Here is a 17,544-nt window from a genome sequence, read left to right on the forward strand (position 1 = left end):
CCCACAATCTTCCTGTACATAGTGGGATCCTCCAATACATAACCTGCATCCACACTAAGCTTGCCATTTTAATCTAATGGCACCGAGATTGGCTTACAATCAGCCATTTTAATCTAATGGCACCGAGATTGGCTTACAATCAGCCATCCCATACTTGGGCAACATGTCCAATGCATACTATCTCTGTGACAGCCAAATACCCTCAGGTGTGCGAATGATCTCAATTCCCAAAAAGTAGCGAAGATCTCTCAAATCCTTCATCTCAAACTTCCTTTTGAGAAGACTTTTCACATGCTCAATCCCTTCCAAGTTGTCACCCCCAACAATAACATCATCTACATAAATGGTAATGATCACAATACCCTTATCACTCTTGCACACATATAAAGAGTGATCTGCATCTGCCATATGAAAACCAATAGTGACAAGATACTCAGCAATCTTGTCATGCCATGCTCGTGGAGCTTGCTTCAGCTCATACAAGGCCTTACTACGCTTACAATGGGTGACCTGTATTCTCAAATCCTGGTGACTGATCCATATACACCTCTTCTTGCAAGTCACCATGCAAGAACGCATTTTTGACATCCATTTGATGTAAAAACCAGCCTTTAGCTGCAGCCCCCGCAATCACAACTCTCACAATTGCCATCTTTGCAACTGGGGCACATGTCTCCTCATAATCAATCCCATGTGTCTGTGCATATCTTTGGCTACCAATCTAGCCTTGTACCTGCTTATGCTACCATCACTGTTATGTTTCACCTTATACACCCACTTACAGCCAATAGCTTTCTTGCCTTCAGGAAATGGCACCAAATCCCAAGTCTCATTTCCATACAATGCATCCATCTCCTCATCCATAGCTTTCTCCCCATTCTGCCCACTCTGTTGTCTTTTGCAACCAACTTGCACTTATCTTTAAAGTATTCTACGTAACAACCATCAATTTAAAACCGAACCTGCAAATCCTGCTCAATCATCTGGTCAACAGAAACCAGATTCTTTGTAATGTTCGGAACATGAAGTACATCTGCAAGGTACTTCACCTTACCATCCTGCATAGACAATGGCACATCCCCAACAAAGGGCAATCAGATGAGCAGTGCCATCCCCTATTTCAACAAAACTTGGTCTTTCAAGACTCTTCATTTCCTTGAACCACTCACCATGACTTGTCACATGTGGTTCGAAGCACCTGAATCAACATACCATACATCATCCTTACATGCTGCTACATCATTTTCAGACACATCATTAATCACATGTTGCATAACAAACAACCTCTCATTATCCTCATTATTTCTGCTAGAGGATGCATAGTTATTTTGCTGCACTTTTTCATTTCACATATCACTCTGCTTCTTATAGCAATCTACTTGCACATGCCCAGGCTTACCATAGAAAAAACAGCCTCGTGTATCATTATGCTGCCTTTGCCAATTACCATGATCTCGTTGACTCCCCCTGCCTCTAAACAGATATAGAGAGAGAGTAGAGAGAGAGAGAGATGTGCTGGAAAATTCAGTATATTCATATAGTACAAAAAGGTACTTGTCTACAGCCATAGGCTGCCTTGAAGAAAAGGTTATAACACCCAAAATTCTGTCCCCCTATGGGACTCCTAATGACCCATTCCCTAGTGGAATGAATGGCTAGAACTATGAGCATCTTGGGCTATTTATAGGCTCTTGAACCAATAAATGAGCTGGCCGACTGGCATTAATATCCTTAAAGGTGATGCGCCTCTGCAGCCGCCTCAGTCTGGTCCAGTCGACAGTCATTTTTAGCAACTGACAGTCCCCTCTTGCAGCCTGCCTTGTCATCCTGGTCCCCTACAGCCAATTCAGCACTTGATGCTCCAAAATCTGGTCTTTTTCCGGTTCATAGTCTTTATCTGGTTGCCCCCTTCTGGAATTAGCCTTGAGAAGGTACATGGCATTGATCATGCACATGACGATGACGGGAATCCAACCTGCTCTTGGATGACTGTCATCATCCCAATCCTTTCCCGAAGTCCCTCTGTCATCCATCCATCCCTGGCAATCCCTTTTCTCTGAAAGCCCGGCCTGTTCTCCAAACCACTCTGTCTTAAACGAAGATCTATGAATCTATTCCCTCTAGTCCACAATCCATTCTTGCCCTGACTTTGAACACGGTCTTAGTTTTCATTCCTGAGAAATGAGTTTGGCACTCTCACATCAACCTTGGAGGGTAAACCTCCCTTGGAACCGTTGCCCGAGCACCTATCTCCCTCACAGGACTGCCATCTCCTTTGGCTTTGTGGAACACCACTAACAAACCTCCTGGGAGCTCTTCCCGATCTGTGTTTCTTGCCTTGGGCTTCGTATCCGTGTACTTTCCAGTACCTTGGACCTGTATACCATCATATGGGACTGAATTAGTGTTTAGCTTTGCTGAGCCTGATGCTCTGATACCAATGTAATACTCCCTTGTCAAGCTGAATGAAAGAAACTTGATTGGCAAATTAGACAACACTTCTGGAACACTTGAAAATTTCACGCTCTGGGAGTCTTCTTTCAGCCCTAAACACTACTGGAAAACCATCTGATGCAAAACACAGATATAGAGAGAGAGTAGAGAGAGAGAGAGAGAGAGAGAAAAGTGCTGGAAAATTCAGTATATTCATATAGTACAAAAAGGTACTTGTCTACAGCCATAGGCTGCCTTGAAGAAAAGGTGATAACACCCAAAATTCTGTCTCCCTATGGGACTCCTAATGACCCATTCCCTAGTGGAATGAATGGCTAGAACTATGAGCATCTTGGCCTATTTATAGGCTCTTGAACCAATAAATGAGCTGGCCGACTGCTAGTCGGCCAGCCGACTGGCATTAATATCCTTAAAGGTGTTGCGCCTCTGCAGCCGCCTCAGTCTGGTCAAACCGAGAGCCATTTTTAGCAGCTGACAGTCCCCTCTTGCAGCCTGCCTTGTCATCCTGGTCCCCTACAGCCAATTCAGTACTTGATGCTCCAAAACCTGGTCTTTTCCCGGTTCATAGTCTTTATCTGGTTGCCCCCTTCTGGTATTAGCCTTGAGAAGGTGCATGGCATTGATCATGCACATGACACTTGGCCACATCCACGACCTCTACCTCATCCTCTACCTGCACTTGTGTGAAGGCCTACTGCTCTGAACTGTTTCTGTTTTGTGAAAACTATTGATCTTCACCCATGTTCTTCTCTTCAATGATCAGCATTAACACCAAATATGTGAAGTTGGGAATATTCTCCCGAGTCTAAATAAACGTCTTGAACGCCTTGTATTATGGCCTGAGACTACGCACACACTTCCATCTTATCATCATCATCAACAGAAACACCAATTGATGCAAAGGATTCCACGATGTCCTTAATCTTCAAAGCATAATCATTCACAGACATATTCTTCTTTTCCACGGTATGAAGCATTCTTCTTTTCCACGGTATGAAGCTCATTCTTTCACTGAATCTTTCGTGCCTTGATATTAGTTTCATACAGCTTTACCAAGGTGTCCCATGCCTCCTTAAGTGACTTGGCATCCTGTATATGCCCAATCATGGTGTCCTGTATGCTGATAGAAAGCCAATACATGACTTTCCTTGTTCCTTGATTCCAATCTTTGAACTCTTTTATATGTGCAGTAGTCGGATTAATCTCTGGTATCTCCGGTGTCTCCTCATGTTCACCTTCAATATAGTCCCAGTAAACCTTTTCCAATCAAGAAATTGGTCAATTTAAACCTCTAAGCATGGAAGTTGTTCATGTAAAGCTTCTCTGCAACAATCTGGTTTATTCCATCATTTGACATCTTTTCTACAACACAAATTTACCAACAACGGCACTCTTGCTTGACCTGCACAAACTGTTGTATTCTCTGCAAAAGTACTATACTTCACCCAAACTGTCACAACCAATGACCTTACTTTGCATACATACACCCAATGGAAACTTTGAGACCTCTTTGCAGTATACACAGTCTCTGCACAACTAATCGCCCTTTTTGCAGTTCCAAAAACAAGGTTCTGCAAAGAATCGAAACTTACCCGCAGTGCTTGTGAACGCCTGCGAACTGAAAAACAGAGGTCCAGACGCGCCCGAACCGCGTTTTCAGCCCGAAAACTTTGTCCAATGGACAATATAGTTACCCTGTAGCTTTGCTCCCGCGAAGAAAGCTCCTCAATCGAAGTTCGTTTAACGGTGCCTCCCGACAAGGATGTAGTAGCCAACACAAAGGGGAAGAGTAGATAAAGCTCTTACTCTCGTACCGCTTCCTGTGCTTCTCTTGCTTGATACCATGAAAAGATGCAGGGGAGAAGAGAGCTTAAGCTCTTGCAAGCACACACACTCACACAAACCCTACAAGAGAGCATACAAGGTGAGAGGTTGAAAATTCTTCTTCTTCTTCACACAACAAAAGAGGTCTATAAAGAAGATAAAGTGACTAACACACATAATAGAGTATGTGCAAGTGGTCCATAATGTGAACACACTAAGAGGAGTAGGTAGATGTGGACTAGTCGGTGTAGTCTAACTATAGAATCTCTGGTGAAGATATGTCGGTGCCAGCTACTAAACTCACCAGTGATATAAATGTCGAACGGTCATGCAGGCACCTCATGAGTGTCAGCTATGTCCATAAGACTATGAAGTGACGAGTTTCACTTGTATAGAAAGTCCACGTGTTGCTGGATGAATGTTTGAACTTAGAAAAGCTGTGTTGAAAAGATTACACCTTGGGACTGCGTTGAAACAAGATAGTGAATAGGTTCAAACCCATAGGATTGGCATGTTGCAAAGAGCCCATCGGCTGGTGGGCAACATCATCATGGACATCTTCGTGGAAATCTCCTGCGTGCACGGTTGTCAAGGCTGCAGTTTGGTAATCACCAAATCGTCATGCTACTTTTTCATGCATGGGTGTGTTGGGTAACATGCTGGTCGGCAGAAAGGAGGGGAGGTTGGGCTTGCTACGTGGCTTTTATTAAAGCCAATTTAAGGTTATAAGATGTAACACCTTAATGCTTTTTTTCGAAAAAAATAATAATTTTAAAAAAAAATGTGAGGAGTCACAGCATGAAGAGTCCTAGCTTTTCGAAAAGAGGAAGGCGACTGTAGAAGATGTTGGTTCAACCTGGGAGAGCCACCATCACCAACCGGTGCTAGCAAAGGTGGGAGAAAGGACCCAATTCAATGCTATGAGTACCCAGGTAATCAATCATGTGTTTCCTCTCTTGTTTTTGTGTGGATGAAGCTTTTCTGCATAACTTGGGAGAGTGGGAGAAATTAGGTAAAACTGAGCAAAGGGGCCGACATTGAGTGGGGCATTCTCTCTTGCTCTTCCATACAAACCCTACTAGAGCAAATTTTAGGGTTAAGGTTGGGGTTAGGGTTTTATTATTTTTAGGGTTTGGGTTTGGCTATGGGCATCCTACAGGTTGGAGTTTGTTTGCTCTGAACGACTTCTCAGCCTATTAGCGATTTATAAGACATGATTAGAGACATAACATTGAAAGTAAGATGCTTAGAGGCGGAAAGCTATGTGTTGTTGCATTGAGACACAAGGCCTTGCTAAATAGGGCCTGAAGAGATACAAATGAAAAGGCACATCCTTGATGATAGGATGTGACTCTTGAATGAATAGGTATGTCCTTTGGAAGTAAAGATGTGTCCTTTGATCAATAGATGTGTCTCTTTGAATAGACATGGCCTTTGGTGATGACCCATGTGACAGGGTGTGACCCTTCATTGGTGTCTCTTCAATGATTAAGAGTAATTAAGAGAGATTAAGTCACAATCATGACATTTTGAACCTTGAATTCAAATCGTTGAGTCTTATTGGAAATATTGGTGTGAAGACCAAGTGTGAACCCGTCTACGTCCAGATGATGGGATACGAGTATACAGCTCATCTTTTTAGCCAACTAAGAAGAAACGGTATTCTCGGAGCTGCCCATATTGAAAAGGACAATAAATTGTTGTCCCTTCGCTGTGCCATAAGCACAGATAAGGGCTTTCTTTTGACCCTCAACCTCACCCTCCTGCTTATCATCAAATACCACAGTTGGCACTGAGTTTAAAGCGGACAAGAGTTGTATGGCATTAGTGGCCGATGGTGGACGTGTGGATGAACCTATAGCGGCGGCTACTGTGGGGGCAGATGTCTTGGAGGCTTGTGCAGCTTGCCACTTGATACAATCTGTAATACGCAGAAGCTCTGGGAGTCTTCTGTCAGCCCTAAACACTATTGGGAAACCATCTGATGCAAAACGCAAATATAGAGAGAGGGTAGAGAGAGAGAGAGAGAGAAGTGCTGGAAAATCAGTATATTGCTATAGTACAAAAAGTTACTTGTCTGCAGCCCTAGGCTGCCTTCTTGAAAAGGTGGAATACACCAAAACAGTCCCCTATGGGACCCCTAATGACTCAAACCCCTAGAGGGAGTGAATACCTATAACAATGAGCAAGTGGGCCTATTTATAGCCCTTGGAATCCATGGGGAACTGGCCGACTGCTGGTCGGCCAGCAGCCTTGCCATAAACAAAAAAACGCAAGTCCTTGTTGGTCAGCCGCCTTGATAATGCGCTTCAACCCCTTCTCCCACTGGAGTCAGCCGACAGCCTTCTGGAACCAGCCGACTGCATCACCCCTCCATGATCCCAATTGTCCTGCTCCAAGTCCACCACAGATGCTACACCTGAGGTTCCTAAATTCTGGTTCTTCCTATCTTTTACTAGCTGCCCCTTCTGGATTAGCCCTGAGAAGGTACATGGCATTGATCATGCACATGACATCCCCCTTTGCTAAACTTGATGACGGGAATCCAACTTGCTCTTGGATGACTGTCATCATCCCAATCCTTTTCCCGAAGTCCCTCTGTCATCATCCATCCCTTGCAATCCCTTTTTCTCTGAAAACCCGGCCTGTTCTCCAAACCACTCTGTCTCTCTGACGAAGATCTATGCATCTGTTTCCTCTAGTCCACAATCCATTCCTGCCCCGACTCTGAACACTGTCTTGGTTTTCATTCCTGAGAAATGAGTCTGGCACTCTCACATCACCCTTGGAGGATAAACCTCCCTTGGGACCGTTGCCCGAGAACCTATCTGGCTCACAAGACTGCCATCCCCTCTGGCACTGTGGAACACCACCAACAAACCTCCTCGGAGTTCTTCTCGCTTCTGTGCTCCTCGCTTGGGGCTTCGAATCCGTGTACTTTCCTGTACCTTGAACCTGTACACCATCATATGGGACTGAATCAGTGTTTAGCTTTGCTAAGCCTGATGCTCTGATACCAATGTAATACGCGGAAGCTCTGGGAGTCTTCTTTCAACCCTAAACACTATTGGGAAACCATCTGATGCAAAACGCAGATATAGAGAGAGAGTAGAGAGAGAGAGAGAAGTGCTGGAAAATCAGTATATTGCTATAGTACAAAAAGGTACTTGTCTGCAGCCCTAGGCTGCCTTCTTGAAAAGGTGGAATACACCAAAACAGTCCCCTATGGGACCCCTAATGACTCAAACCCCTAGAGGGAGTGAATACCTAGACCAATGAGCAAGTGGGCCTATTTATAGCCCTTGGAATCCATGGGGAACTGGCCGACTGCTGGTCGGCCAGCAGCCTTGCCATAAACACAAAAACGCAAGTCCTTGTTGGTCAGCCGCCTTGATAATGCGCTTCAGTCCCTTCTCCCACTGGAGTCAGCCGGCAGCCTTCTAGAACCAACCGACTGCATCACCCCTCCATGATCCCAATTGTCCTGCTCCAAGTCCACCAAAGATGCTACACCTGAGGTTCCTAAATTTTGGTTCTTCCTATCTTTTACTGGCTGACCCTTCTGGATTAGCCCTGAGAATGTAACACGCGGAAGCTCTGGGAGTCTTCTCTCAGCCCTAAACACTCTTGGAAAACATCTGATGCAAAACGCAGATATAGAGAAAGAGTAGAGAGAGAGAGAAGTGCTGGAAAATCAGTATATTGCTATAGTACAAAAAGGTACTTGTCTGCAGCCCTAGGCTGCCTTCTTGAAAAGGTGGAATACACCAAAACAGTCCCCTATGGGACCCCTAATGACTCAAACCCCTAGAGGGAGTGAATACCTAGAACAATGAGCAAGTGGGCCTATTTATAGCCCTTGGAATCCATGGGGAACTGGCCGACTGCCGATCGGCCAGCAGCCTTGCCATAAACACAAAAACGCAACTCCTTGTTGGTCAGCCGCCTTGATAATGCGCTTCAGTCCCTTCTCCCACTAGAGTCAGCCGACAGCCTTCTGGAACCAGCCCTCCAAGTCCACCACAGATGCTACACCTGAGGTTCCTAAATTCTGGTTCTTCCTATCTTTTACTGGCTGCCCCTTCTCGATTAGCCCTGAGAAGGTACATGGCATTGATCATGCACATGACACAATCTTTCTTACCATGCCCTACAGTGTGGCAAAAGAAACATCACTTCTCTGCCTTGTACCATGTTTGCTTGGAGATATCCATTAGTAATGCCCTCCTTGGCCCTTTCCTCAGGTGTCTTCACAAGCTTGTTTTCCCTATCTTTCTTGCTGCTTGAGGTGCTCTGGGAATCTTTCTTTGTATCCTTGCTATTATGAGCTCCCTTCCCCAGCTGGGATGTTGACTGCGGGGTGGTGGATGACTGTTACTGGGGTTTGGAGCTAGGCTGGATCTGCTTGGGCTTACCCTCGTTCAACATCATTGCCTAATTATAAGCCAGAGGAAGAACCCTGTCATATAACTGTGGCTCAAAGTTACGCACGGTAAACTTAATGTTCATATCCAACTCCCTAATGTATTGTTTCAACTTGTCCTCCTCAAATATCCCCAACTGCTATGCTAACGCAATAACTCTGCTAGAGTATGTCGGTACTGGAGACCCATTTTAGGAGAGTTTGTAAAACTCATTTTCAAGGTTGGTCATGTATTGGGGAGGAAGGAACCTTTTTTTGATGTAGCATACACCAAGCTAGGACCGTGTGAAACAACGAGGCCTTCTTTAAACCTGAGTTTAGTGAGTCTTTAGCAATCCTTTAACCAGCATACATGAATCTGAAAGATGTATTCGAGACAACACCAAATGGGGTCCCAAATTACCCACTGAAGGCCCCCCAAGCAAGAGTGTTTGTTTATTTCTTCTTCTGGAGAACTGAATACAAGCTGAACTCTGTCCACAAGACTAAGCAAACAAACTGACTGACTAACCGCCAAACACAAGGACAGTGTGACCAAACGCTGGGCAGAACTCTTAATAAGCTGTAGGCGACTGTGAAGCTATCTTCAAGAGGATACACCGGTCCGAGACTGAGGGTTGGTGTGCTGAGATCTCTTGAAGAGGCTGAGCTTCTTTTGCCTTGGGCTGAAAGCACATGAGTGGTTGTAACTATGCAAAGGCTAAGGCCTATGCACACATGCTTGATTGTATTGCTTGATAACTCTGATTCTATTCTAATGATTTTTGGGACTGATGATGGCTTGCCTTTTTATATGGACCCACGGGGCTGGTCAGCTGCTAGAAAGTGCTGTCGGCCTGCTGATATTGCCATGACCTGAATTAAATAGCATTTAATGCTGGCTTTGTTGCGTGGCTGGTCTGACTGCCTCTGGCCGACTGCTGTCCAGGCCATTTTAGCATTGGCGGACTGCATGCCCAAGCCCATAGGCTGCTGACTGATACCTAGGGGTGGCTTGGGGTATTACCTACCCCTTGCAAGGCTGCCCACTCCTTGGGGCTGGCCCCTACTACCTGAAGTGTACTAATATGCCTATGATGCATACTACTCCTAAGGCTGACATATGCATGAACCTACATGATGAACACTTGCCGCATTCTACATAGTCACGAGTGGGTTAAGAGGACTGACTTGACACTAACCTGACAAACCTCTATGATTGGGAGACTGACCTAAGTGGCTCATGCCTGACATCCCGGACTGGGGCTCACAAAGGGGTCATGGCATACGACAAAATATCCTAAAAGGTACTACTTTTGTAAATGTTCTTGCACTGTTGATGAGCCAGTTTGTCACCGTGTACCACAATGCATGGGTGCACGTGTCATTCCCTCCTCCTTAGCTTGGCGGCATATTCATGGCTTCGAGATAGTCCGCCAATAACTACGGATACTCGAGGAAGAATTCTTCATCTAGCCAAACGGCTTCATGGGTCCCTCAGTCTTTGAACTTTATATAAAATTGGCGAAGACATCATCCGGAACCGTGCTTCCAATGATGTAGAAGGATCTGCTCAGGCTCTATCACTTCTGCTTCATCAACCATTTCTGGCTGCTGCTCTTCCGGAACATTCTGCAATGAAGGTCCAATATAAGGCTTTAACCAAGAGACATGGAAGACGTTGTGCATCGTTCAACTGTCTGGCAATTTGAGTTGCATGGCGACATCGCTTATCTTCTTGATGATGGAAAAAGGACCAAAACTTCGGAATAACAACTTTGGACAATGCTTGCCCCTTGCTTGAGTCTTTGCTTCATGATTCTTAAATATACCCATTCACCTTCTTTGAAGTTGAGGTCTCTCCGTGACTTGTTTGCATGTCTGGTGTAAGCCTCTTGAGCTTTGGTAAGACGCTCTTTGACTGACTCAATGATGGCTGAAAAAGTTTGTCGTCTTGTTGGCTTCCAAGGAAGGAGAGATCATCCACGCGAGAAGAGATGAAAATCTTTGACCAAAGGCTGCCTCGTACGGAGTTCGGCCAACACCAGATGAGTGTGTCATTGAGAATCGCCTATACCAACAAGAGATGAAGCTCCCACTTCAATTGCTGATCATGGCAATACGCTTGTAAATCTCGGTTTGGCCATCGGTCTGGGGATGGAATGCACTGGACAATTGCAATTTGGTACCAAAGTTGTTGAACAGAGCTCGCTAGAAGTGAGATGTAACTTCGGATCCCAATCTGAAGTAATGGTCCATGGCAAACCACATACTGGATACCAATGTGAAAGAAAGAGCCGGGCTATATCTTCTGTTGTGGCTGTCTCTTTGCATGGTATAAGCATATAAAATTTACTGAATCTATCAACTATCGTCATACACTGAGCATTCCGAGATCCAGTAGATACGAAAAGTGATCCAACGAACATGAAATGGACCCTCAGGGACGGGCAATGGCTGAAGCAACCGTGTCTGTTTGGTGTGAGGTACTTTCACTTTTTGACATATGGAGCATGTGGAAACATAGCTGCTGTATACATCCCTGCGGATCTTTGGCCAATAAAACAATCTTTCTAACTTCTCCAAAGTATTGTTGATCTCCCGATGACCACCAACAAGTGAATCATGGGCATCATGGAGGAGTGCCGGTCTCTTCTCCCTGAGGACATAATCGACCCTTGAAAAAGACCCGACCGTCCTGAATGGAATAATGACCCGGTTCTGAGTAAAGGGCCATACTCTAAGGAGTTACAAATTCTGGACAATTTGCATGCTATATCTTCATATACTGTCTAACTTTTTCCTTGTATCTCCAACACAATGGACTCTTGTACTGTCTGAATACTACCTTTGTAACTCAAAGCATCTGCCTACAGGGTTGTGATTACCCGGTACATAATCATTTCACCAAATTGTTGGAATAACTGACTCCACCGATGTTGTCTATCGCTCCACTGGGCACTTGGCATAGTCTGTAACCACTTCAAGGCCTGGTGGTCTGTCTTCATAGTAAATTCCCTTCCATAAAGAAAAGCTTTCCACTGGCTTTCCACTGTTTCAAGGTTAGAAAACCGATCCATATGTGAGCCTTACGCTTGGCACAAGCCCACGAAGGATCGTATCTCTTGGGTTGTCTTCAGAATGTCCCAATCGAGGATTGCCTTTATCTTCTCAGGGTCAAGGCGAATTCCGCTAGAACCGATCACGTAGCCCAGGTATTGGACTTCTTGAACTCTATATATGCTCTGCTTTGCATTGATGTAGAGTTCGTTGTCTCACAAAATCTACAAGACCATCTGCATATCCTTCTCGTGTTGTTTTGCAGTGGCAAAAAAAATAAGAATGTCATCCAGAAAAATGAATAGACATATACAGATGAGAATGGCAAGACTCGAGACATCATCTTGTTGAATGTCACCGGTGCATTGGTCAAACCAAAAGGCATGACCACGAACTCGTAATGACCTCGTTCTGTTCGAAAGGCCGTCTTTGGGATATCGGCTTTGAAAATTCTGACTTGATGATAGCCACTTTTGAGATCGATCTTGGTGAAGTACTTCGCACCGTTGAGTCTTTCAAGAATGTACTCTATCCTTGGCATGGGAAACTTATTCTTGATTGTCATCTTGTTCAAGGCTCGGTAATCCACACAGAGACGTGCGGTCTTATTTTTCTTTTGCACAAAAAGAATCAGTGCAGCAAATGGAGAGGATGAAGGCCTCGTGAAACCAAACTCTGCAAGTTGCATCTCCAACTCAGCTCCCAACGCCTTGAAAAAACAATACCGAAACTTACTGGGTGACTCAGCTCCAGGTACCAAATCGATACGATGATCTTCAGGACGAGAAGGTGGAGGTTTGGGTGGAAGATCATCCCTCAACATGAAACTATTGGAGGCGGCTTGTCATCTATGGCTCTAATGGAGTTGCGGTGGATGCCGCTATCTGCCGGTGGGCGGACATAGATCATCGTACATTCAACTCCTTTTCTAATAGCCCTACTGGCCTGTAGATGGAAAATGAGCGGAATACCCTAAATGCTCCGATCCTCGCGAATGATAGTAGGCTCAAGCAAACCTTCGACGATCGTGAAGGTGTCCTACCTCCAATCAGCAATGGGCGCATATTGGCAGAACCACTAAATCCCAAGGATCATGTCGCACCCAAGGAGGGATGAGACGATGAAATCCCCAAGTGATCCTCGCGAATGATAGTAGGCTCAAGCAAACCTTCGACGATCGTGAAGGTGTTCTACCTCCAATCAGGAATGGGCGCATACTGTGGCGGAACCACTGAATCCCAAGGATCATGTCGCACCCAAGGAGGAGAGAGACGATGATATCCCTCCGAAACGGAGCCTTCTGGACTGTGAAGGCAGACTTTTGAGCTTTCTGGGAAATATGGGTATGTTGTAATAATAGAATGGGCATTATGAGTACCACCTATGAACCGTAAAATTCACCTATCATGTTCATGCACATGTGCCATGGGGTCCCTAGGCATCGCCGGCCTCATGGACATTCACATGCATTTATTAAAGCTAGGCAATTTCCACACCAAAAAAGCATTCAAGCCATACCCAAGCCTATATAGTCACAAGAAACGTTTCAAGGTTTTGAACGTTTTTTTTCGAAAGGTTTTGTCCCTAACTTTAAAAAAACTCAGGTTTCGAAAAAAATCTATACTATATACATACGTATAGATAGATATACATAGCCACTAGAATATGATGTCATCTCACACATTCCACGTAGAATCTTTTTTGTTGTGGCAAGGCATTGTAGAATTTGGGATTGTAATTATGGGATTAAGGAGATCAAGAAGTTAGGGAATTGGAATTACGAAGAAAAAGAGGGTAGAGAAGAAGACGAGAAGAAGAAGAGGAGGAGGAGGAGAAGACTAAAAGGGGGTGAAGGAAGGAGAAAGAGAGAGCCCATGGGCACTCAAGTTGCTACTACATAAGGATCTACTCAAGGAGAAAAAAAGATTTGAAAAAAAAAATCCCTAAGAACGTCACTGGCCAAGAGATTTCGAGGTTTTTTAGAAACGTTTCGCTTCGAAACGTTTCAAAGGTAGACGTAGACAATCTCCAATCTTGTACTCGTTAGATTTAGAAGCAAGGATTAGAAGCTGGTGATAGCAAGGTGGTCTAGAAATCCTAAGGCCTTGAGGTGTATATTTGAGTCAACTCTTGTGTGCTTGGGAGTGTTCCTAGGTTGTTCAGCCTATGGTGGGAGAGTTTGTGTCTCAAAAGTCTAGTGTTTTAACACTTGTTACACATTCACACATGTGGTTGTGAGCACTCGATGCATTTTGTGCTTGACAGTTCTAACATGTCCCATGGGCACTCAAGTTGCTACTACATAAGGATCTACACAAGGAGAAAAAAAGATTTGAAAAAAAATCCCTGAAAACGTCACTGGCCAAGAGATTTCGAGGTTTTTTAGAAACGTTTCGCCTCAAAACGTTTCAAAGGTAGAACGTAGACAATCTCCAATCTTGTACTCATTAGATTTAGAAGCAAGGAGTAGAAGCTGGTGACAGCAAGGTGGTCTAGAAATCCTAAGGCCTTGAGGTGTATATTTGAGTCACCTCTTGTGTGCTTGGGAGTGTTCCTAGGTTGTTCAGCCTATGGTTGGAGAGTTTGTGTCGCAAAAGTCTAGTGTTTTAACACTTGTTACATGTTCACACATGTGGTTGTGAGCACTCGATGCATTTTGTCCTTGACAGTTCTAACATGTCCCGCAATCTCAAAGGTCCCTGCCCCTAGATATAGGCATTTCCCGTCATAGATGTGCAACTAATTTATTTTCCTATGCTTCATTTACATATAGGACTAATAATAGCCCCTTTTTTTTATTAACCCCTAGCCCCATAGCCATGGTATATGCAACCGAGTTTATATCAGGATGATGGATGTGACACCATAGAGCTCTCCATAAGAAACTCATAAATATGTTGCTTCATTTTTCCATTTGAGCCAGCAATCTTGGAAAAGAAAGCTGATAAGGATTTATGTTTGGTAAGGTATGCATTTTCTACAATATCCAAGCCTTGACGTTCTTTCTCAGCAACCTTGGCAGCTATCTCCTCTATATGTTATTAACAACTCACCAAAAGAACCCTTTCTGTATTTTCAAGTTGCACAAGGCCAAGAGTCTGCGACATCAGCTGAATTATGCAATTTGGCCGGTGGTGTGAAGCAAGCACAAATGATAGATCATCATCTTCGAGTAAAACTTGTAGGTCTTTCCTCATGTCAGATCCGTAGATAAGGTGACACTGCAAACAATCAGACAGCACATTGCTTTCTTACCACAGACATTCCACTATTGTATATACTGAACAAATGCACAACTGACTAAGAAGAGGACTTGCCTTCAGTGAAACAGGAAAAGCCATGATGTAAGTCAGAAGAGAAGATTTCAAAGCCACATCTTGTGGACTCTTGATCCACTGTGCAGATTGTCTAGCGAAATCCTTAGTAACACTTATAACACTTGTCCAAGTTTTCCTTGCTTCATCATAACGAGAGTAGGAAGCATCAGTTCTGAACACTAAGAGCAATGCAAGTGCAGGGGCTGTAAGCTCATATGGAAGTGATGCTGCATGGAGTAAAGGAAAGAATGATGGAAATAAGCCAAATTTTACAGCAGTATTGTATGTTGCAACGACTATAGAGCCAGCTGTGAAAGTAAAAACAGGCGGGATCAGTGAAAGGATAACTCTGGAAGAAAAACTGGAGAGCACATGGCGCACATATCGCAACGAGCTGCGATGTCGAAGCCAGTCATCATGTGAATAGAAAGCTCGCTGTTGTCTCTGTGGCATGCCACTCTCCTTCTGTGCATCTGCCCAGGTGGGAAATCTACTGATAAATTCTATAATGTTCTTGGAAGCCAACAGGTGAGATAGTGAAGACTTGTGATCGTCAGAGGCCGAAGGAGATGCTGAAACGGACATTCTAACATTTTTGCCCACGTTATTCTTGAGATTGTCAGAGGCTGAAGGAGATGTTGAAATGGACATTCTTACATTTTCGCCCAGGTTATTGTTGTGTAGCTCCACTGGAAGGCCAGATGATGGAGAGACATCATCTTCAGAGGCTGATGGAGGCGTTGTAACAGATATTCTTTCATTCTGATCACTATTGCTGTGTATCACCACCTTTTTTGTACCCAGAAGGTGAGATGACGGTGTTACCTGATCTTCACATGGTCTGGCAATGGACGCTCTGTCGTTCCTGGTGACCTTTGCTATGGATGCTCTGTCATTCTCCTTAGGGTTACTGCTGGTTAACTTTGCTATGGATGGTGTCACGTCCTTGTTAGGGCTACTGCTGGCTAGCTTTGCAATGGAGGCTCTTTCAGTTTCAGTAGAGTTACTGCTAGTTGGCTTTGAGATGGATGTTAGATTAATGTCATTAGGTTTACTACTGGTTAGCTTTTTAAAGGATGCTGTTACAGCCTGATTGGGTCTAGTGCTGTTAAGATCCACGTTTTTGGAAGATGGAGTGATTACCTGATCTTCAGAGGCTTTGTTCAAGTCACAGCTGCTACGCCTAAAATCCACATCTTTGGAAGCCAGAAAGCAAGATGATGAGCATACCTGCTCTTCATCGGAGGCCTTTGTGATGGATGCTCCACATCCCTCGTTAGGTTTTCTGCTGCGTTCGTGTGATCTGCGACTTAGGGATGTTTCTGGTGCTCCTGTGTTTGAGCCCTTGCTTACATGGGGGATCCTTGAGCTCCTGCTTTTGCTGAAGCCGAACAATGGTAGCTTCCGTCTTTGGCATAAGAAGAAGCCATGACCGGCGCCGGCCGAGATACAATCCATGCCGGCCGTTTAACTAATGCTTAGAAGAAGATCGTGCCATGAGGCCGTTGATCAGCAACGACCTGGTTTTGTGTCCGAACGAACGTGCTCGACATTAGAGAGGGGGTAGCCGAAATGCATTCTATTGTCGCAATCCACGCAAATAGGGGTGGATAACGAGTGAAAAATGTTATTTCATTAATTTTCTGTGAGAGGCATAATACGAAAACCTTAGGATTACTAAGATATTAATAAACCTTATTTTGGTTTTTTCATTAATTTTCTGTGTGAGAGGCATAATACTAAAACCTTAGAATTACTAAGATATTATTAAACCTTATTTATTCTTTGCATTTGTATTTCCAACGGTTGCTTATTTTTAACAGTTGCAAATTGCCGTTAATAGGGCAGATGGCTGTTGCGAGCGAGGGGGCTGCTAGCCAGTTTGCGTTGTTGCCCGAATGTGACTAATTTCAGCGGACCTTACTTGTTGTGCGGGCGTGGTCTATTGATGGATGCAAGCAGGGGTGATGCAAGCGAGTTGGCGTTGCTTCGCGAATGATGTGCTATTGGCAAATGCTGACTTCCAGTGGACCTTACCTGTTGTGCTAATGGCAAATAAGGGCAATGGGATGCGAGCAAGGTGTTGTGGGCGAGCGGATGTGGTGATGCCACTTTCAGAAACAGACCTTACTATTGGAGCTCTCGTGTTCTCTTGTCCAGAGCGGTGGGTCTGATGGGTCCTAGCCACTTGATCAGGAGTCGATTCGAAGGTTCATTTTTATGTCATTAACGTTATGTTATTTTGATAAAAGGTGTGGAAACATTAATCGTACTAGATTAATTCTTTTTTGCACTTACATTTCAATCTCGTTGTAAAGAAATAGTTTTAAAAAAAAGACATTCCTATTGATATTGAAGGTGATGATAGTGAAAATGAGGAGAACATCCACCCACAAGCTAGAATATGTTCCTTTATGCCAAAAAAGAAAAATAGGTATTAATCACATGAAAGATCAATAAATGATATTTTTAATATATGTGAATCCA

The 17,544-nt window shown here is 44.2% G+C and overlaps 1 protein-coding gene across 5 annotated transcripts in view; it reads right to left on the bottom strand.

The window, feature by feature from the left end:
* Window positions 1-16,709, bottom strand: part of LOC147641062 (voltage-dependent chloride channel 1, chloroplastic-like) — a 40,098-nt gene extending 23,389 nt beyond the window's left edge. Inside the window, exons 1-3 of one of the 5 annotated variants that reach the window (XM_086817813.1) lie at window positions 16,288-16,673; window positions 15,058-16,200; window positions 14,794-14,961 (exon numbers count right to left, since the gene is read on the bottom strand). In XM_086817813.1, the coding sequence (XP_086673939.1) occupies window positions 14,794-14,961; window positions 15,058-16,200; window positions 16,288-16,515 (1,539 nt within the window). In that variant the 5' untranslated portion in view covers window positions 16,516-16,673. Of the gene's footprint in view, window positions 1-14,793; window positions 14,962-15,057 lie in introns of all 5 variants that reach the window. The other 4 variants (XM_086817806.1, XM_086817823.1, XM_086817818.1 and 1 more) reach the window with 4 other exon arrangements.
* Window positions 16,710-17,544: the final 835 nt, after the last annotated feature.

The sequence above is a fragment of the Cibotium barometz genome, chromosome 2, assembly GCF_041138505.1.
Source record: "Cibotium barometz isolate CiBa-2024 chromosome 2, ASM4113850v1, whole genome shotgun sequence".
NCBI classification, from domain to species: Eukaryota; Viridiplantae; Streptophyta; class Polypodiopsida; order Cyatheales; family Cibotiaceae; genus Cibotium; species Cibotium barometz.